The 21,457-nt window shown below is 57.0% G+C and overlaps 1 protein-coding gene across 4 annotated transcripts; it reads right to left on the bottom strand.

The window, feature by feature from the left end:
* Nucleotides 1-3,075: 3,075 nt before the first annotated feature.
* On the bottom strand, nt 3,076-20,724 carry TLE3 (TLE family member 3, transcriptional corepressor; the record flags this gene model as incomplete). Of its 4 annotated transcripts, none has more annotated exons than XM_079541043.1 (17): nt 3,076-3,183; nt 3,325-3,401; nt 3,647-3,797; nt 4,589-4,736; nt 4,968-5,215; nt 5,796-6,045; nt 6,188-6,264; nt 6,880-7,076; nt 7,202-7,334; nt 7,449-7,604; nt 7,690-7,740; nt 7,965-8,084; nt 9,985-10,001; nt 10,693-10,897; nt 15,181-15,255; nt 15,387-15,449; nt 20,686-20,724. In XM_079541043.1, 17 exons carry the CDS (start codon nt 20,719-20,721, stop codon nt 3,076-3,078), a joined length of 2,112 nt encoding a protein of 703 aa, XP_079397169.1. The 4 variants fall into 4 exon arrangements, with proteins under 4 accessions (XP_079397169.1, XP_079397170.1, XP_079397171.1 ...); XM_079541044.1 differs by having other exon boundaries at nt 6,895-7,076; XM_079541045.1 differs by having other exon boundaries at nt 7,220-7,334.
* Between the last annotated feature and the right edge of the window lie 733 nt (nt 20,725-21,457).

Here is a 21,457-nt window from a genome sequence, read left to right as displayed (position 1 = left end):
ACCAAAATATATAGATATATATGAAGAGTCCTTATGAATTTATAATACTAAAAAAAAAATTAGCGTGCGAGGCTGGAGATGCTTTAATTACAACACATGCACATCCAGTGCCTTGCTGATAACGCAAATGGAAATTGCAGAGGCAGCGCATAGCTCCAGCACCTCCTCCATCAGCACTTTGGGAAGGTTGTAGTCAAACCCAATTAATTGCAAAGGGCAGCAGTGGGCTGGGATTGCTGCGAGCGGCGCTGGGTGCCGCCGGGCCGGGCAAAAGCCTCCAGCTCTGTGCACTCCCAAATCTTACAACAAAAGATTTCTTGCAATTTTCATCTTTTAATGGTCCCCCGTGCCAGCCCCTCATTCCGCCCAGCTTCAAATCAGATTTAAATGCACTCATAACCATTTACTGCCGTACATTATCGAGAAGCCGAGCAGTTAGAGTGCAGCTCCGGCTTTTTATTTCTCCCTCGCAGCAGACTCTGTCATGTTCAATCCATCACGGGGAGAGCCCCGCAGGACGCTGCATATGTCCTGGTTCACAGGATGTGCTGGGGCTGTCGGGCACCGTGTTGGGAGGCAGAGGAACGTGCGATGTCGGCGCTGGGTGGGTTCAGAGTGCAGCGGTGGCACCGTCGCCAAGCATCACCCGGCAGTGGCACCACGCCGATGTGTCACCCAACAGCAGAAGACAAACCCCATGGTGGTGATTTCATGGCGATGGCTCCAGGCTCGCTGCGAGAAGGAAACAGCCAAGATGGGGTCGCGGCTTCGCTCAGCTCCCAGCAAAGCAGGCAATGCCACGCTGCGTCCTCAGGGAACGGCAGCGACCAAAGCATCCAGCATGGGGACACGGATGAGTTGACTGCTGGGGTCTGCATTCCATTGCACGGTTCGTTCTCCAGCAGAAATCCACGGGGCGGTGGGATCATCCTGCAGCACCCAGAGGCTGTGTCCTGGGGATGGGTCTGCTCAGAAGGGCCCCACAGCCCACGCCCCCCATGCAGGATGGCTTCTTGCTACGCTCGTTGCTTTTACTAACAAGAAAGATGGTTTATAGACACTGTGCCTCCATTTGAGCTTCGTTACATTGACTTTTTATTCTTTTTTTTTTTTTTTTTCTCTCTCTCTCTCCTTTTGTACAAAAGCCAGTTGTAGTTATTAACAGCTGTACAGGTTCTGCTACATACTTTGGTGTCAAGTGGAGAGGTCCGACTCAGCACCCCGCCGCCAGCTCTGCTACACACAGTTCCTCAGGGGGGTTAGAGGAAAACAAAGCACAAATGCAGGCAAAGCCTGGCCTGGAGGCACAGCCCAGGGGTGCTCCGAGTCCTTCCAGTGCCACACAGAGCAGAGGATGCTCCATAAGGCTGCGAGTGCAGCCCAGCACAGCACGCAGAGCTGCAGGATAGGGCTGTGCAGTCCTTTAGCTCAGCCCGACCCCTCTTCAAACCATTCCTCTGATGCAGTTTCAAAAAGCATTTTGCCCCTTTCCTCATTGGCTGATGAGCGCACAGATCGATCCCAGCTCCTCAATCCGGGCTCACACCAAGCAGCCACGCAGGGCAGCCACCCATCAGCCTGGGTTTCTTCCCTTGGGTTTTGCACAGAAAAAGGCAAAAAAGCTCAGAAGCACCAGGTTGAAGGGGAAAGGCCATTTCCCACCACAGCTCCTCTCTCTGCCCCAGCACATCTCCCCAGCAGCCACAGCGGTGCCCACATCGCCATCACCCTCCTCAGTCCTCCACTGGGTTACAACAGGGGGGAGGGGGGAAAAAAAGAAAACAATTAAAAAATAATCCATAAAAAACGTAGTATCAAAATCCTCTTCCGTACGCTACAATACAGGGTGAGCGCTTCTGCTACACAAATACTTTTATTTCCCGTTTTCTTGTTCTTTTTTTTTTTAAACCCTTTAGTACAAAATGCTGCAACGCAGGCCTGTGCGGGGATGGGTGTTGCTTCTCGGGGACCTCCAGACCAGCAGACACGAGCCCATACAGCCACAGGACCCTGCCCAAGCCCCTTCCCCCCACCACACACAAACCCTACTTGTTAGTCAACTTTGCTTTAAAAAAACTGTATTTTAAAGGTTATCAATTCTAATTCTTTACTTTCATTTGAATACAAAACACATTAAGTTGCTATTATCTTTCGTGGCTCCCTGAGCTGAATTTTAACTATGCTTTCTTTGAAATCACTCCTCGTTGCTTTATGTCCGAAGACCAAGAAGGGCTCGAGCGGATGATTCCCGGATCGTGGGCTTCCCCTTTTTCTTCAAACATACGAGCACAAAAAAAAAAAAAAAAAGGAAAAAAAGAAAATAAATCCATATAAAAACGTGATTGTGTCGCCGACGTCCGGCAGCAGCCGGGGATCCGGCTGAGCTGAGCACAGCCCCGACAGCGTCTGCACACACAACACCCAACAACGCACGGGGACCACAGGAGGAACGACTTCACCAGAGGACACTTTGCTCAGTCCGGTTACGCGCTGCACGTCCGGGTCGCATCCCAAATGGATGCAATGGGGAGGAGGAGGAAGGGATGGGGAGGGGGGGGGGACGGGGAGAAAAAAAAAAAATAATAATAATAATAAAAATTGCCACCACCAAAACCATCAGTGGAATACAATTACAGCAGACGAAAATACACACCTAGTGTACCGGGAGGGTCCCCCACCCTTCCCATGCTATGTACTAGTCCGGTATTTACAATTTTCACAAGTCTTAATGCGGGATGCACCAAAAGAAAAAAAAAAAAAAAAATGTCACGTTAAAAAAGAAGTCCTTTATAGTGCCACCAAAGCGCAGATGGAAAGAACCAGGAAACCGAAAAAAAAAAAAAAAAAGATCAAAAAAATGGAACAACAACAACAAAAAAAAATAGCCCAAAACCCTCAAACCAAACCAAAAATTCGTTCAGGGCTTCGACGTGTGTGCCATGTTTGCAGACCTCCAAATAAATCCGTGTGGGTGCCGGGCGGGCACAGAGGTGCAGCTCCAGCCAGCGATCCCATCCCAGTGCTGCCCCGAGCGCTGCTCCAGCGCCGAGCCTGCGGCACCGCCACTGCGTCCCCTTAGTAGATGACCTCGTAGACTGTGGCCTTCTTGTCCCCAGAGCCCGTGACGATGTATTTGTCATCTGCTGAAATGTCGCAGCTTAAGACCGACGAGGATTCCTTGGACTGAAGGCGGAGGAATGGGGAGAAGAGATGGAAACGGGGAGGAAAAATGAAAAGAAATAAAAAGGCAATGGATCAGTGTGGTTTCTTGATGGTGCTGTAAGAACCAGGCGGCCCCCACACCCCCAGCAAAGCAGCCCCTACCTGGAAGATGCTTGCCCCATAGGGCGTCCTCCATGCGTTGAGCAGGTTGTCCTTCCCCGTGCTCACAAACCATTTGCCTGCAGACGTGGAAACGGCATCAGCACCCAACGCAGCCAGCAGAGCCACGTGGCCAGACAGCTCCCTGCCCCAAGCTCACATCGCACACAGTTTGGGCATTGTAGGGAATTGGAGCCGTTGGAAAAGCAGGAGGTTTTCTGGAGGTGCCCGGCCCTTCGCACACCCCTCACCCCACGTGGTTCCCACAGGCAGGCAGAGCAGCACTGCTGCACAGCAGTAACGCCGTGGCACTGCCACCACTCACCGCAGTAGGCGAACTTGAGGGAGAGGACGCAGCTCTCGTGCAGGTGCAGCTGGTACTTGTCAGGCTTGGTGTGGTGCAGCACTTCCACGTTGCTGCTCTCCATGCCCACTGCCAGCCACTCGCCTGTGGGGCAGTACCCCAGCGAAAAGATCTGGGGGCACAGAACAGGTTGGCATCTGCAAGCATGCATGGCCCCGCAGCCCCCCAAGCCCTGACGCCAGGATTTGACAGTGGGAGAGCCCAGCTGGGCAGGGGAGAGGAGGTGAGCATCCACTGCCAGCTCTTCCTTCACCTCGGTGCAATTATACGCAAAGCTGCACCTGGGCATGGACTCCAGCACAAACCCAGAGCCTGCAGCCCTCTGCTTGGTTTTAATGGGACAGCTGTGCTCACAGAGCTGACAGCAAGGTCAGTGAGTCTGAGAAGCAGCAGCCTGGCAGGCTGGAAGGGACGTGGCCCTGTCCTCCTAAACATCCCCTTGCCATTTCTGATGCTGAAACATGGGGAGCCAAGAGAAGGCAGCACAGCTGGCACATCCAGAATAGGAAACCTCAGGGAAGACTGCAAGGCTGACAGAGCTCCAAGTTGTGGCTGCTATGGGCTGGAAACCACAAGGACATCCAGCTTTGCAATGCCACGTGGTACCCTATGCAAGCATTGCTTTCTTAGTAGCAGCCCAATTTTGCACCAAGCTTTGTTGAAAAAGCAACAAAAGTGGGGCTAAATCCAGAACCAGAGAGCCTTACTGCCTCAAACACTCCTGCACTGCACCCAAGGCACCTGGAACATGCACACACACAGCCAGGCAGCGGCGTGCAGGGCACCCATCCAGCAAGAAGAGCTCCATCACCACACTGAGCTCCTGCAACCCGGCCCACCGATGGACAACCCCTCCATAAGGGCTGCACGAGGCCAGGACCTTCCTGAGGGCCCTGTGCCCACCTGGGAGGTGAAGTCGTGCTGCTGCAGCTGCCGCCCTTCCCGCAGGTCCCAGGAGCGCACGGTGTTGTCCAGTCCCCCTGTCCACAGCTTCGTACCATCGTGTGAGATGTCTATGCAGCTGGCACCGTCTGTGTGGCCTTGGAATTGCCTTCGAAGAAAAAAAGATAAAAAAACAGAATAATAATTCACATCTAGAATGGCAAAACGCATGGCACAGCCCACACAGGTAGCACAGGGGACGGATGCTACGAACACACTGCGCTCGGTGTTCGTCTGCTCATGGTTCTGCTCCGCTGCAGCATCACCACGTGCACCAACACTCAGGTGGCCCCTCTGTGGCATTCCTCACCCCAAGCACGCTGGGAACCCCCCCACTCACCTGACCAGGGTCTGGTTGTGCAGGTCCCACACGGCGATGTTGCCGTCGCTGCAGCAGGAGAAGCAGACTTTGGCGTCGGGGCTGATGGCCAACGCGTAGCAGGCGGGCGCCGAGGAGGTGAGCTCAGCCTTGATGCGGGGTGTGGGGGAGGCCAGGTCCCAAATGGTGAGCGTGCTGGCCTCCCCCCCAACGATCAGCGTGCGGCCGTCGGGAAGCAGCTTGCAGGAGCGGATGTAGTTATCCCTGTTCTGCAGCAGGGAGAGAGGTGGAGATGCTGCTAGTGCAAAGGGGGCCGGTGGAAAAAGCATGGGGACGGCTTGTGTCAAATACAGGGTGGCCAGCAGGACCAGGGAGGAACCCGGGGTTAGTCAGCCTAGAGAAGACTCAAGGGAGAGCTTACTGCTCCCTATAACAACCTCGAAGGAGGCTGCAGCGAGGCAGATTGGCCTCCTCTCTCTTCTCCCAAGCCAGAGAACAAGAGGACATGCCCTCAAGTTGCACCAGGGGAGGCTTAGTTTGGATATTAGGGAGAATTTCTTCATGACAATGGTCACAAAGGCTTAGAACTGGCTGCACAGAGAGGCAGCTGAGTCCCCATTCCTGGAGGCATTTAAATAGCACACAGACGTTGCACAGAAGGGCCTGGTTTAGTGGTAGACCTGGTGGAGGTGGAACAGCCGTTGGACGTGACAACATTAGGGCTTTTCCAACCCAGACAGAAGAAGGCTTGCTACAACAGCCCTACAAAGGCTCTCCATCACTCCTGGGGACCAGCAGCGACACAGCGCAGCTCACACGCGCTGCAGGTCCTCCCACCCCGCGCCTTACCAGGCAGTCCAGCTGAGAGATGGGGCTCTTGCTGCCCGGCTGGCTGATGTCCCAGATCTTCACGCAGCCCTTGCCACCTGTGTACACGTGCCGGGTAGGGTTGCTGATGGTGACGGCACAAACCACCTCGCCATGGCTCAGCGTGTTGATCTGCCGTGCGTGCCGGGGGATGCCGGGGCCAGCCAGGGCGTCGTGGGGAAAGGGGACTGGCTGCATCTGCCCGTCAGCGCTGACGTGAAACGAGTAAGCTCTGTCAAAGAGGAGGAAAAACACAGAGGTGAGCCCCTAAAACAGCCCTGCTGCGAACGCGGCGTGCAGCTGGCACTGAAGCCACCGCTGCTTGGCCAACCCCGAGCGGTGTGAAACCCCACAGAAAACCAAGCGGTGCTTACGGCTTCCCTCCGGGGATGGATGCCAGGCTGGTGGGCAGGCCAGGGGCCCGCATGGGCGGGTGTGGGTCGAAGCCAACCTGTTGAAAGACGTGAGGACGAGATGGGCACGGCAACTGTCAGCATCCCATCCACGAGCCCCGCAACCCCACAACCCCCCATTTGTCCTCAATATTGCTGCCTAATAGCTTAAAACGATTCCCCCTCCTCCCACACACACACCAGAAAGGGGATGGATTTGGAAATGAAACCACATTTTGGGCCTGCAAGAGTCAGCACCGGACTTGCTCACCCTCCCACATCACTCCCACATCCCTGGGACAGGCAGCCTGCACCCCAATGCAACTAAAATCCCAATCTCTGTATTAATTGCAAGCAGTTTAATTCCTATTTTGACCATTTATTTTTTTTTTATCTTGAGGTATATAAATAAGGACTTATCAGTATCAGTACTCAGGGGAAGGTGGTCATGCAGGGAGTTATGGGCAGAGCATAAGATATCCATCAACACCACGGGGCACACAGCATCCCAAGAGCGTGCACCCCAACTTCTGCAACCCGCAACCCGAGCCAACCCAAACCATGGGGAGAGGAGTCCATTTCAACCCCAACACCAAGCAGCCTCTCCCCCCATTCCCCACAAGCCCTCCCCGCGCCCACCGTGAGCGAGAAAAGGAGCTAAAAGTGCTACGTACAGCTCCAAAGCTCACCATTGGCGACCGGCCATAGGCAGCGGCGGCGGCGGCTGCAGCACTCATCTGCGGGGGGATGTTGTGCAGGCCAGCATAGGCACCAGGGCTGGTCAGAGAGCCGTTCATCTCGTGGTGCCCCATCATGGCAAACGGGGCTGCGTAGGAACCCGCGATGGAGATGGGTGTCCGCAGGGCTGAGGCTGTGGGAGGGTGAGGGATGCGGTCAGGGGATGAGGGTGATGGGTGCGCCACCCCGTTCATCCTATCCCCAGCACCCTGAGCGGGGTGAGGTCCCAGGAACCCCCCAGGAAGCTGTGGTACCCACCCAGAGGGTCCATGCCACTCGGCTTGCCGGGCATCGGCCTCAGCCCCGGGGTGCTGCTTGTCCCTGGGGTCGGGGCATCATTCCTCGGTGTGGGAGTGTTGGACTTGAGTCCAGGCGTTGACGATTTGTCGTTCTGGATGCAGAAAAAAAAAAATAAAAATCCAAAAAGAATAAAACGTAAAGGATGAAGTTCAGCTGCCAGGGGGTTTCTGGAGAGCCTCGCGGCAGGGCACAGCATGGCACATACGTGGCCCAAGTCTTTAGTCTTGGAGGAAGGAGTGCTGCTGGAGGAGGCGACCGAGGCCGGGCTGTTGGGTGCATCCCCCTTCTTCAGCCCACGAGCTTTGTCCAGGCCGTTCTCAGGCGGGGAGTGGGCCGGGCTGACCCGGGGGGTGGCAGGGTCCTGCAAGGCAGGAGAAAGCACTCGTACCCCAGCACCACCCGTGGGACCCCCGGAGCGGTGAAACCAAAACCACCCCTTGGCTCACCTCATTGGAGACGTCAACGACGAGGTCATCGCTTTTGTCACCATCGCTGTCCTGAAAGACAGCATTAAGTTACAGCCCTGCACAGCTGCAAGCCCTGGGGCTGCTCCCAAGGAGCTGAATCCCCCTACAGCACCCCCAGGGCACAGCGACAGCCTTGGCAAGATCTTGCCCAAACCCAGCCTGCCCCCACCCGTGGCGCTCCCATGCTGCACTATGCAGGCACATACAGAGGCAGCTCGCAGCCCTGAGCTGTGAGGAACCCCCCCATAGCTCACATATCGGCTCATGTTGTCCTTCTCCTCTGCTTTCCTCTTTTTGGAGTCGATGCTGTAGTCTGTGGAGCTCCGGTGCTTCTCGCTGGCTCTCAGACTTTCCGAGGGTGAAACTGAGTTATTCTGCAATAACAGTAAATGCATCTGAGTTGCATGCAAGAGGGAATGGGACTTAAGGGCACAGCCAACAGCTTTCTGCCCAGCACTGAGTCTTCAAAGCACCAATAGACTGCAAAACCCCAGCAGTGGAGCAAGATCCGTGGCCCAAACCACACGTCCTCACTGAATGTCACCTCAAGACGGGCTGCTTATGGGCACCTGAGCCTGTTTGCTACCAAAGCAGAGAAAGGGGAGGAGCTGTTTGTTGTCGAAAAGAGAAAATCCTGCTAGGAAGCAGCAGGAAATAGAGCAGCTCCCTGGCAGCTGCTGCAACCCGTGGAGGCTGCTGGTAAATACAGATGTGCCACCTACCCAACATGGTTACACCACCCGCCCCTTGAACCAATGCAGACACACCACTCATGCAACCAACACAGAGGCACCCAGCACCAGGCTGCAGCCTAACGGGGCTCTGCACGAGGATCTGAGCCTCAGGGAGCCTGCAGTCTTTGCAGAGCCATGACCTCCATCCCCAGTTTTTATTAGGGGAGCAAAGGGCAGAGCTGCCAGGAGCTGCTTTATCTCAGCTTCGGTTAAGCCAAGCTCTGCCAAGCCAAAGGCCATTCCAAACCGTTTGGAAAAGCACATCAATACACATCAATAGCCCTTTTTCCTGCAGCCCAGCACTGCGGGCAGAGCTTTGTGCACCCGCTGGGACACATCCGACACGCTGCCTTCCCCAGAACAGCCCCAACATGGGGACGGAGCAAAACATGGCAGCTCAGAGCTGTGCCAGAGCTGCGGCCCTGCAATGAGCTCCTCACAGCCACAAGGGCCACGGCCATCACCGCATCTCATCGCAGAGCCCACAGCCCCTGCTAAGCAGCCGCCTTCCTGAGCCCCTCCGCCCGCCTTTCTTCCCCGTCTGAAAGGGAGAACTAAAGCAGTTCATGTTCCTCCTCGCTACCCAATAAGCAGCTTTGGATAACACCGGGGTCTTTCTTCTCAGGCAGTCATGCTGAAAAAACCTCGCAGCTACCAGAGAATCATGTCAAGCATTTAGAGGCATCGATCCATTCAGCCTTCTGCTGGCGCGCCGCCAAGAAACTAAATATTTTTTTTATTGCTCAGGCAAGGCTAGGAAAATATGAATGACTAACGCTGATTATCGCACGCATTAAAACCTCCGCGGGGAATACCCCAGCGTTTCATTTTATAGATTGGGAACGCTCCCATCCTTCACAGCCCCCCTCCCCACGTGGGCAGGTTAACGATGCCCGATTCCCCTCTCCTCATTCAATAGGGCTTCTCTTCCCCTCCCTGCTTTCTCAAAGCCCCCCCCCCCCGCAATACGGGTGGGGGATATGGGCTGCATCCCCCCCCCACCTCAGCCCCACTACAACGGAGGGAGGGCTGTGCTGGGGGCAAAGGGAAAAAATAAATTAAAGAATCCAATCAGTGCTGGAGGTGATGGCTGCCCTCGGCCGTGGTTATTTAGCTGGTTAGTTAACTGCTTGACCTTCCGAGTCCTACTTAACGTGGCATAATAGCCCCAACCAGCCCGGCAGATTAGATGACCCAAGATAATAGAAGAGTGATCAGGAATAAAATAGCTTTCTTAATCGCCGACGGATCTTTTTACCCGCGCTGACTCGGCTGCGCCCATTCACGGCGCTCACTCAGTCGCGACCTGAGCTCAGAGCAGAGCAGTGGGGGAGGTCTGACCCCACGCATCTGGCACTGGGGGGGGACGACATCCCAGCATAGCCAGCGGGGGAATCTGGCCTGTTTCTCTCCTTTTTTCCCTAGGATCAGCCCCAAAGGTAACCCCTCGGGGCTCACACCCCTTGTTCGAAGGAGAGCTGAAACAAAACGGGCGCTCAGAAGCGGAGCTGTTGGGATGGGGAGGAGGTGCTGCACTCACCGCGCTCGAGTCCCGCTCTGCTGGCAGCGGTTGGGGTCAGAGGGCACAGCCAAAGCAAAGGGAAGAGAGAAAAATCACAGTTAGAATGGGTGCTGGAGCAGGGAAGCAGACACAGAGCCCCCCGCCGCTGCCTGCACCCACAGCACATCCAGGCTCTCCAGCATTTCCTCCACTCCCCCTCCCCTCCTCAGCCACCATTTCCCCCCTCCCCTGGTAGGACACACAGCACATGGAGGCGATGCACCGAATCACAGGGGATGGCACCGAGCTGAGGCCCTTCACCCACAAAGTCACCAACGTGGCAGTGGTGCCCACCCCCACCGCTGTGGGATGTTTGCCCGTTGATACCCGGTATCCATGGGGACTGCTGGGTTATTCAGATCAGTGCAGAGGGAGGCATGCATGCCACTGGATAATTGCTACTGGTATTTTTTTCCTCCTTCTGCAGGGAGAACAGCCCGAACGCACCTGGTGCTGCAGGGGCACCACCGGGCAAAGGGGGCCTTAATGGGAAGAGCCTGTATCTCCTCGTGCCAACACACAGATGGCTTTGCATGGAAACACTGAACCCAAGCAGCATTTTCCCCTTCCACAAAAGGCCCGTTTAGCACTCACAAGAGAAAACAGGCTAGACTGCAACTATCAGGCATCCATATAGAGCTGCTCGGGGTGACCCCAGCCTGGGAGCAGGCAAAACCAAGCTCTCACCTCTGTGGTCCAGGTCGTGGTGGTTCTTCTCATCCTTGACGGCCAGGTGTGCCTGGCTGCCCAACGCGCCGAGCGCCAGCAGCCCCGAACTGCTGCCGGTGACGGGTGGGATGCCAGGGGGCTGCAGGCCAGAGGGATGCGGCGGCAGCTGGACCGGGGGCCCATGGGCGGCGTGGGAGAGGTGCTGCGCCTGGAGCTGCTGCTGCTGCAATGAGAGCAGCGGTGAGCGGGGAGAGGGCACGGCCTCAGAGACAGCAGGGCTGCATCTCCAGCTGTGCTCACGCTCCGCTCGGCCGGCTGCAAGGAGAACTGGGTTAGCAGGAGGGATTGGGGAAGGGGGGGGGGGAACGGCCCCGCGTGCCCTGCACACGTGTGTCAGTGCGGTGGTCATCCTTCGCTCAAGGCAATCCGAATTGCTGTGGCAGGTTTGCACCGTTTGGCTTTTCAGTGGAAACAAGCGTAAGTGTAAACGCTGCCCAGCATGCAGAAAATGGCTCTGCACAGAGCATCCAGCAGCTGACACTGCAGGCGACCCTTTCCCCAACCAGGCATCCAGGAGCCACGGGTACAGCCCCATCCTGTGCAGCTGGAGGTGGGCATGGCGTGGGGAGAGGAAGGGAAAAAAGGAAGAGCGTCCCTCATGCTGCTGTTTCAAGCGCCAAGAAGACAAACTGAACTGCAGCCAGTGGGTCACAGGTAGCAGGCTGCCTTCGGTGCTAGTTTCCACAAGCTGAAGGCAGGAGACAGCCCTTATCCCACTGCCAGGGCTGTGCTGCACCATGATGCCCAGGGCTCCCAGCAACCCGCTGCAGCGCAGTCTGGTGCAAACCACAGCAAGATACCAAAGAAACCCCACATGCATGGTTCTATAAGGAGGAGGCAGTGTTTGCATCAAGGATATTTCCAGCACTGCTGGGGGATGCACCGCTGTGTGCTCTGCAGAGCTGGGTGGGCCCAGCGCAGCCCCAAGAATGTAGCCCACAGCTCATAAAATGCAACAGGGAAATGCAAAGAATGGGGATCAGCCCGTGGGTGCCAAGAAAGGCCCATAAGGAGACTTCTGCACCTGCTGTGCCATCGCTGTGCATGGGGAAAGTTCACACCCAGCTCCTTGCGCGCTGCTCTGTGCACGCTGCAAACGACCAGGACCTGCTGCAGCACTGCATGGGACGCAGCTCTCTGGAAGGAAAGTCCCCTGCACAGAGGCAACCTCTCAGGTCCCACCCAGCTCCTGGCTCCAGGAGCAGCCCCATAAGGCAGCAGTGCTGATGAGGATGGAGCAGGGTGAGATCCATCCACCCCTGCCCACCTCCTGCAGCCTCATGGGAGGCCCTGGGGAGATCCACCCAGGACATGACCCGGAGTCAGACAGGAGCAAGCAGTTGCAGTTTCAGGGGGAGAAGGAGATGCATGATCCGCAAACACAGCTCCTTCCAGGCAGTGCAAAGGTCTCAGCTGTGGCAGAAGCCAGATCCAGAAGGCAATTAGACATCCACAGTGCTGGTAGAGAAAAAGCATAAGCTGCTTGGTCCTCTCCAACGCAGCTTTTTATTTTTTTGGCTTCTGCTGCACGGTGCTGCTCCATCCATGGTGCAGAGGGGGGAGCATCCTCAGGACCCAATGCCCAGAGCCATCCCCAGTGCTCCCAGCACTGCCAGATTGTGCCAACATCCCAGATCAATCCTCCCCTTCTCCGGGCAGGAGGAACAGGGCTTTCTCCAATCCCAACCTCACGGTCTTTCCACCCATTTCAGCAAGGCTGAGGCCATGGTACTTGTGCATTCCCTTGGAGAGCAGCCCTGGTGGCTTTCCAGCACTGAGATCCAACGCTTCCTCCTAGGTGGGCACAAGCAGGGACAGGGTGACCAAATCCAGGGAGCAGCAGCAGCAGCATCCCAATGGTACAGCAGGCAGATTCCATGCAGCATCAAGGCTCACAGCCCTGCTACAGCCAAACTCAGGTGGGGCACAACAAGGATGGCTCAGCCCTTTGAGCCTTTCCCTCCAATGAAGCAGAAAAACACTGGTTCTCCCTTTTTAATTAAGCTAGTGGCAAACACATCCATTCTGCGGTTCGCTGAGCTGCCTGGGATCAGCAGAGGTGTGGAAATGAGCACCAAGGCACGACGTCCTGTGATGGATCCAAAGAACACAGATAGGGCATTTTCCTCCCCTGCAGAAGCAGGAGCAGCACGGAGCTGGCGGCTCAAATCCCTCCTGGAGGACGCAGAACGGGGAAATCCTGCACAGCAGAGCGGTGGGATGCAGCAGGCCTCGGCGATGCTCCTCAGTTGAGAAGTGCCACCCTTCTCCAGCTTCCTTTCACCCCCAGAAAAGGTGGTTTTCAAACCCCGCATCAACGGGGATTTCCCAACAGCCCCCCGGGCACAGCTGCAGGAGCTCCATCACCAAAAAAAACCATCCCCAAGGCTGCAGCCCCATAGCTGGAGCTACACTGCACAGGGGTGCCTGGTGCCAGGGGTGGGGGGCTGCAAGCCCCAGCTCTGCTTGACAAAGCACCACAGGAGTCGCAGGGATGCAGGGTGATAGCAGTCCTGCTGCTTCCAGGTCGAAGCTGCTTCTTCCAGCACTGCCCCAACATAAAGGGCAGATGCAGACCAGCGCTCCGCGCTTGGACATCCCACCTGCAGCCAGCGCTCAACGTCGCCTTTAAATCCTCAGACACCACCCTGCAGCACAGTGCTGCAACGGTGCTGCAAACCCAGCGCAGGCAGGCGGCCAAATTCTGCTCCCAGAGCATCTGAGGATCAGATCCCAGCCCACACCAGGAGCCGCGATGGATGCACGGCGCGGAGACGTTCGCGCTTCCCTCCTGGGGTCTCTCGGCGTGCACCAGGCAAATATGGGTAAGATATGAAGAGGTTACGGTTGATGAGAAAGGCTGGCAAGGAGCATCTCATACGTAGAGTGTTTTTAATTGGATTATGTACATCATGCTTCATGCCTTTGTTAACCGATTTAATGGTTCACCACTTAAGTTCACCACTTGCGTTAAATTTAGTAAAGTAGTCTAATCATTTCCAGAGCTATAACCAAATCAAGGGCTCAATTTCACAGAAGCCTGAAGCAGAGGAACTGTGAGACAATGGCCTAGATGCATAAAATTAACAGTTCTTGACCTCGAAAGGGGCGAAAAAAAGGTTTGAACAATTTGATGCATTTTCTTTTCTTTTTTTTTTTTTTTTTTTTTTTTTTTTTTTTTTTTTTTTTGCATGCGTCAATCTGGTTTTCGGCACCTGCAGCAGGGCACTGGGGCAGACTGGCAGTACACCTGCAGCACCCCCAGCACTGGGCTCCCCATAGCCCTGCCTGGACATTCACATCACCAGGATCACGATTACACCAACAGAACCCGACTGTGTGGGATGGGATGCCCATCGCCATGCCCAGTCCCACCATGGGACGCCCGTTGCTGGGGGATGCTCTGGGCACACAGGGCCCAGCTCAGCTGCAACGCTCTCTTCCTCGCTGCCCCCAATTCCTGCCTCGTGCAGCTCTGTCAGGCAAAACGATTACATGGCTGGCTGCTTAACAACGGGGTGACACTCGTGTTAGCGCTGATCCAAGGAAGCAATTACCTTGAAAATGGGGGTCGCGAGCCCCGCTCATTTACCTTAATTGAATTCCAATATCTGCCTCTAGCTGCCTTGACTCCATGCTACGGCTTCGAGCAGTGAACCAAAGCAGAGCCTCCCACCCACAGCCACTCAGAGCACCCATTAAAATGGAATGATGCCTACAGAGCCCCCGGGTTCTGCAGGGTGCACAGAGCTGCGCTCCCACCGCAGCAGCAAGGAGCCAGGTTCTCCCTCCACAGCCACCCAACAGCGCAGGTTAAATGCTAACAGGTGAAGAAGCCTCCTTGTAGAGGGAGAAAAGAAGTGCAAATCACTGCTGCAAAAAACAAATGAATAATCAGCGATTTTAAAAACAGACACCCAATGCCAAAGAGCTCCCAAGGCGGGATGCCCATCAGGGATCTGCTATCCACAGTAAGCAGATCCAGCATGGGTGGCTTGCTGCACGGCCGAGGACACCGTTACACCACTCACAGAGATATGCAAACAGATTAGTCTTAAAACCCCTCGAGATCCACGTAACGCTCAAGTGGGTAAAGGTCAATGCATGGAACAGCTCTGCCACGCGTGCACCACATTTCACATCAACAGTACAGCAGAGGCAAACCCGGGCTGGGGGGCTGCGGGGAGTGGGAACCCGGCACAGTCCCAGCCTGGGGATGTGGGTGTTTGGTGCTGGGGGCTCCCGGTGCTGCACAAGTGCTGGGGATAATTGGGGAGCGGAGCCACAGCATCGCTCAGTGCCAGATCAGGGATTGGGGGACGGTCGGATTCGGGGTGCTGCCCCTCCCTGACGCCGCCCGAGCGCAGGGTTGCCTCTGGTTATGGTAAATGATAGGAATAAAAGGGGTATACACACGGTGAGAGGCAGATTGGGAAGTCCACGTACCCCGATGATAGCATTCAACTCCGTCATTGTCACTTGCTTGGCACGTTCAACAGCCTGTGCAACTTGCTGTTGGTGCTGCAGGGACAGAGGCAGGCATGTTGGGTCAGAGCATGCGGGCACCGAGCCGGGACCCCCACCCCCCCCACCCCAAGCCCCATCACCCCTGCGGGTTTTGCCCATGGGAAATGAGCCCAGGGACATCTTACCTCTTGTGACAGAAAAGGCATAATCTGTGCTAAAATGGTATTCAGCCTTTTAGCAATTTCTGTCTGAAAAAAGGGAAGAAGAAAAAGCAACGGTTAGCAGAAAGCAGCAGCCTCCTGCAATAAGCAACCATGTGCACCCCCCCCTCATAACCCATCTACACCAAGGGAAACTGCAGCTCCCAAAAGAGGCAGTGAAAGCACACCTACGTGCGCAGGGCAGGGGCTGCTCTTTCACTTTCTGGTGTTTTGGGTCCTTTCCTATCACAGGACCAAGCGTCCCCAGCAGCCTCACGCCAGCCTGAGTTTGGGAAGGAGGACAACGAAGGTCGGGATGGACTGGCAACGTGCAGATGCTTGCTGGGCACTTGGAAAGCTCCATCCCCAGCACTGCTCCGCAAGGGACTGCTGCAGGAGAAACCCCTGCACACACAAAGCACCGAGTGCCTGGTCAGCACTGAGCCGCAGCCAGAGCCACGTGGAGCCTCTGGTTTGCTCTGATCTCATCAGGATCCTTCCCCAAACCAGACCGATGCCAGAGTTGCTTTTGCCCTCCTTACATCACCCTCCAGAAATTTAACCCGTAACCATTTACACCTGTCAGCCTGACCACACTATTTAGGAGCTTAATAATAACAGCCCCGTGCTGTCAAACTGTGGTTTCTGCAACGTCTCCATTAACCCAGAATAACATTTTCGTCTGGTTAAAAACCCAGGCACAGACTTGGGGTGAGGCAGCACCGCGTGCTTCAGCCCCAGGGGTGCAACTCCTGCAGGGTCAGGGCACCCAGACCACGGCTGAGGCCCTACAGAGAGCACCCACAGGCAGAACCCTCTGGGGGGCAGCTCCCCCAGACCCATGGCAGTCCCCTGTCCCCACCCTGCTGCTGCTGTTAGAACATCCACTACTCCAACACAAGCAATTCTTAAGCAGCTATAAGGGTTCAGCCCACAGCGGCAGGCAGGAGCACCATCACATGGCTGCAAACCCTTCCCATCAGCAGAGGCACGTCTCTCCCACTGCGGTGCCTCTTCCTTTAGATTTCAGAGGGGAAAACTCTAATTCTGCATTTTGGGAGGGGGGGAAAAAAATAGCCAACTCAGTAGCTCGACGTTGCTTTGAGGAACCAGGCAGAAGCAGGGGGATAACCATGCAGCACAGACAGCCCCAGGGCCCTGCAGCCGGCACCCAGGCAGCGCCTGTTTAGGCTTCAAAGCAGCCACAGTATTTCTGGCCACTAGCTTTGCAGAAAGCATCGCTGCTCGGGTTTCACCTGCTGCTTTTCTTAGCCCTCGAGGGGGTCAAGGGAATTTGCTGGCACTCTGCTTCGAGGCAGAGGCATCTCTTTGCTGTTCCATTTGCTCCAGGTGCATTAGCTGCAGCCGGGGCCATAATGGACCTGAATGCACAGACACAGCGTGCCCTGCACTTAGGACACTCCCAGCACAGAATGGCTCCATCCAAAAAGGTAATGCTGCAAAACCCCTCCAAGCCCTTCAGTGCACCACAGCCCCACCAGTGCCTGCGCTGCCCGCTGCTCTGCCATAGGGACACCTTAATGGCTGCTTTGGCATCCATACATCGATCAGATCGTGTATAAACTGTGCCTCCATTAAATATTTATGCCTTCTGCTGATGCCCGGCGGGTCGGGACGCAGTGAGCTCTCAGTGCTGCACAGCTCCTCCAGCACCACAGGGAGCAGCTGCTGAGGGCTTCGTGCTGGTGAGCTCCAGAACAAACCCAACCTTTAGCCACAGCCATTTGGGTGCAAATGGCAGAACCTCACAACCAGCACGATGCAGAGGTCGGGGAGGAGGTGCTGGGTGCTCTCTGGGTACCACCAACCCACCCCCACTTCAGCAATCCATACTGAGAGCTCCCTCTGCTCTCTTGTCCCATTGTACCCCAGTTTCCAGCCAAGATTTGGCGCAAAGCTTCACCTCCTGCAAAGCCACTTCCCACAGGGGATCTCCAAGAAGCAAGCGGGTGCTTCTGGCCTAAGATACAATGCTTGCAGCCATGGATTTCCCCGTTCACACGAGATCCAATAACCTCCAAATACCCACTCTGCACACGTGAAGCCCCACTCATCTCTGTGAAGCGTTTAATCGGTGGCAGAAAGGGCGGCCCTGGAGCTGGGGAGGGTTTCACCCCCAGCACTGCCCTGCGCCGGGGCCCATTCACCACCGGGCAGCTCCAACCATGAAAATTCCCCATTCCCAGCACGGGGTTGCCATGGCGACCGCAGGCACCGCATCCCGCATCCCTGCCTCGGCAGCACCGCGGCACGAAGCGCCTGCTGCACCCGCAGCCGTGGGGGAGAGCAGGGACCGAACCCAGGGAGGGGGCAGGGCGGGGGCACTCAGCAGGATGCTCCAAGGAACTCAGGGACCTACGCAGGCTGGGACGCACGAGGCAGCCCCAGGCAAGGGCGAGGAGTCGGACCCGAAATCCCGACTAATCCCCATCCCATCCCTGCCAGGGCTGCGCCTCGCTGCGGGGAGCGCGGCCGGCTGGCACAACAGAGCGCACATGGATGCCGGCTGTAAATCAAACACCGACCCCCATGCCCTGAGGGCAGAGAGCGGGCAGGCGCCGGCTGCAGGCACGGTGCTAAATAGCTGTGCCCCTCTGCCCTCCCCCCTCCCCCCCAAACCTGGGCAGGGCACAGGGAGGTTAAATAACGCCGGAGGGCACAGGGAGCGGGGCTGAGAGGAGCTGCCCAAAGGTCCGAGTGGAAACGGGACGCCCCAAGGAGCGAGCCACCCCCAGTGCCATCTGAGAAAGGATTTGGGGTCGCGTCAGACCAAATCTCAACCAACTCCAGCATCAGGTGGGACAACAGCAGATCCACGAGGCTGGGCGCACGGCCCTTTTCGCCTTGGAGGCGGCACCGGTGTGCTCTTTAAAAGCACGATTTCGGTTTTCCAGCGCCATCTCAAACCCCAGCACAACAGGACGGCCAGCACCTCACGTCCCACCGCGGCTCCCAGGCAAAAGAACCACCACCTACCAACGCTGCTGGGGGAGCCCGGCGTCACCCTCACCCCAAACGCACCCAGCTCCCCAGGAAGACGCCCTGCCCCACACACCGCCCCAACCCGCACAGGGCAGAAGGCCGGGCTCAGCCCCACCTCCCGCACGGCACCAGCAGCGTCTGTTGAAGCCGGGAGATTGTCTCCGTAAGCACATGGAAATCAGGCCCTTGAGCAGCGTGGTTCTCACTCCGGCACACAATTATGGGCACTTTCAGCTGTCTACCACTATTTCAAGTGCTCTCTCCAACCGGGCTGTCAATGGCATGTTGAAAGCTATTTGTGGCTGCTATCGTTATTAGCAAAGTGGAGAGCGGCGCTGATGAGAATTAAATTCGGGGAGGGGGCGCGGAGGGCAGAGCCCCCCCAGCACGGCGGCCCGCCCTACCAGCTCCATCCGCTGCTCCCAGCGCAGGGTGCACGGGGCTCTTGGAATATTCCATAGGAGAAAGCAAAGGGGAAGCGTGGCTCGGGGATGCTCCGAAGCACCGAGAGGGCTCAGCCCCAAAACACAGCACTCCAACACCCTGCCAGCAGGTCCCCTTCCCAGCACACGCTTCTCTCGAGGAAGCACTGCACCCTCTGATCGCAGAGCTCCGGAACGAGGGGTCCCTCGGGGGGGGGCATCGAGGAACCCAAACGGAGCTCTGCCGCTCAAAGCAGAGCCCCCCAGCAGCGCCGCACCGCCGTCACTTCCCGACTATTCCCCACATACGGAGTTGCTTATGGAAGTCCCGTTATTATTACTCTTTTTTTTTTTTTTTTCCTCCTTTCTCCTCCCTTCGAAAGACACGAAACGGAGCAGAAAGGAAAAAGAAAAAAAAAAAAGCCACCACCGCAGCCGGGGCGAGGACGAAGCGCTTAATATTCAGCGCCGAAGAGATAATCTGTTATATAAGCCCCCAGCCAGACAATCCCCTTTTGCTTAAAGATGAAGTATCCATCAATGTTTGTCTCGAGCAGATGTAATCACACGCAGTCAAGTCTGGAGGGCAGGACACCGCATGAATAATTCAGGCACTTCAGTCTACTTGATTGTGTGCAGATAAACACAAGTCAACCGCTAAGCGGGTCAGCCGGGGCTGGGGGCAGCGCAGCCAGGGGGCTGCTGGGGGTCCCTGCAACGGGAGGGGAGAGCGGGGGTGCTCTGGTGCTGAGCCCCCAACCCCATTTTGCCACTGGGTTCCCCCCCGGCACCATTAGGGCGCACAGTGATGCCGCAGCACGGAGCGCAGCGGAGCAGCCCAACCCGGCCATGCAACCCCCCCCCCCCCCCCCCACCCCAATCAGCTCTCGCATGCAAGCAACCCCCGGTGCAAAACATCCGGGAAATAACAACCGCTTCCAGCGCTGCCATCGGCAGAAAAGCTCCGTGCTTCCCTGCCTTATTTCGTGCTCTATTTCAACACCTCCGTGCGCTCGCACAGGGCGAAGCCAAGACAGCCAGGAGAGAGCAAGCAACCCGAAACAGAGCACGGCAGGGGCTGGGCGCGCACCTGCTGGGATCAGCCGCAGGGAAGGCAATATTTAATAAAGAACAAACACCAAATACATTAATTAATCAACAAAAAGCAACCCTGAGCCAACGCCACCCGAGCGGCGGTCACGGCCGTTGCCCTTTTGCAGCAGGGAACAGAGCCGTGCACAGCTCAGCTTTTGCCAACGCTGCTCCGGTGCTACTGCCGAGCAGAGCGCTGCCGAGCTGCACTGCTGCCGTGCCTGCACTGCTGCCCAGCCCTGCCCTGAGTGCATCACCAGAACCGCGTCCGCCCGCCAGCGGCAGCGCCGGTAATCGGCTCTCATTGCAATAATAACTTTATTCCTTTAAGTTTCACCATCGTGTGCCCACGGCCCCGAGGCTCTTTAGCTGTAATCTTATCAAGGCGGCACACCGCACCCCGCGCCGCTTTCCCTATGGGGCAAACGCTACGGCGAGGAGAACCCCAAATCCACCGACGCAGCACCAAACATCGCTCGGTTTCCTCGGCACCGAGCGATGCACCGCCCTCGGTGCGCCCTGCAGCTCAGAGCAGGGCTGCAACCTCGGAGCAGCAGCCCCGGGATGTGCACGCAGAGCCCCGGCTGCACGCATCTCCTCTGCACGAGGTCGCTTCCCCGCAACGCTCCTTGCAAAACGCAGCCTTGCTTCCCAATGCACGCGGATCCCACCGCCCCAAACCTCGCACCGCTGCCGACCCACTGCTGCCATCAGGGCCCGTTCTGTCACTTATAAGCAGCCCAAGCAGCCCCCCCACCGGCGCTCACCTGTTTGTGCATCTCGATGTTCAGCCCGTAGGACATTTCGTAGTACTGGCAGGAGGGGAAAAGAAAGGGAAAACAACAAAGGCGGCATGAATTGGGACTGCCCGAACATCAGGGGCCGTTTGCACGGGGTTGGAGGCGCATGCAACCGGGGGAGAGGGGGGGGGGGGGGGTCGGCCCCCTGCTCCCAAGAAACGAAGTGGGGCCGGGGGGGGAGGATCGAGGCGCTGTGGGGAGAGCCAATTACTGCAGGTCCTGAGTGGCTGCGGGGGCAGACAATTGCTGGAGGGTCCCAATTGCTCGGGGGGGTTCCCCGTATCGCTTAGTAGGGGAGAGGTGCCAGAGTTGCTGGGGGTCCCAACCGTTTCAGGGGGTCCCATTGCTAAAGGGGGGGTCCCCGAGTTGCTGGGGGGGGGTGGGAAAGGGGAGCAACTGCTTAGAGGAAGGGGTCCCAATTACTAAGGGAGTGTCCCAACCGTTTGAAGGCGGGGAGTCCCCAAATCGTTCTGAAACGGAGTGGGGGGGGGGGGGGGTGTCCCTAAATGGCTCCGAGGATGAGACGGGGGGGGGGGGGGGGGTGAGGGGGGGTGAGCAGTGGTGTCCCGAACAGGACAACAGCCACAGCTTTGCGCTTTTCCGGGGGGAGGATCCCCTCAGAGCCCCCCCCCAAGAGGAAGGCACTGCTGGGGGGGGGGGGAGGAACACAACGAGGCATTCCGGTCTCGGTGCCACCCCCCCCTTCCCCCATCGCGCCCCCCCCCCCCCCCCCCCCCCC

Source organism: Tetrao urogallus (assembly GCF_951394365.1).
Source record: "Tetrao urogallus genome assembly, chromosome: 11".
NCBI lineage: Eukaryota > Metazoa > Chordata > Aves > Galliformes > Phasianidae > Tetrao > Tetrao urogallus.
This window is presented reverse-complemented; position numbering and strand designations above follow the sequence as displayed.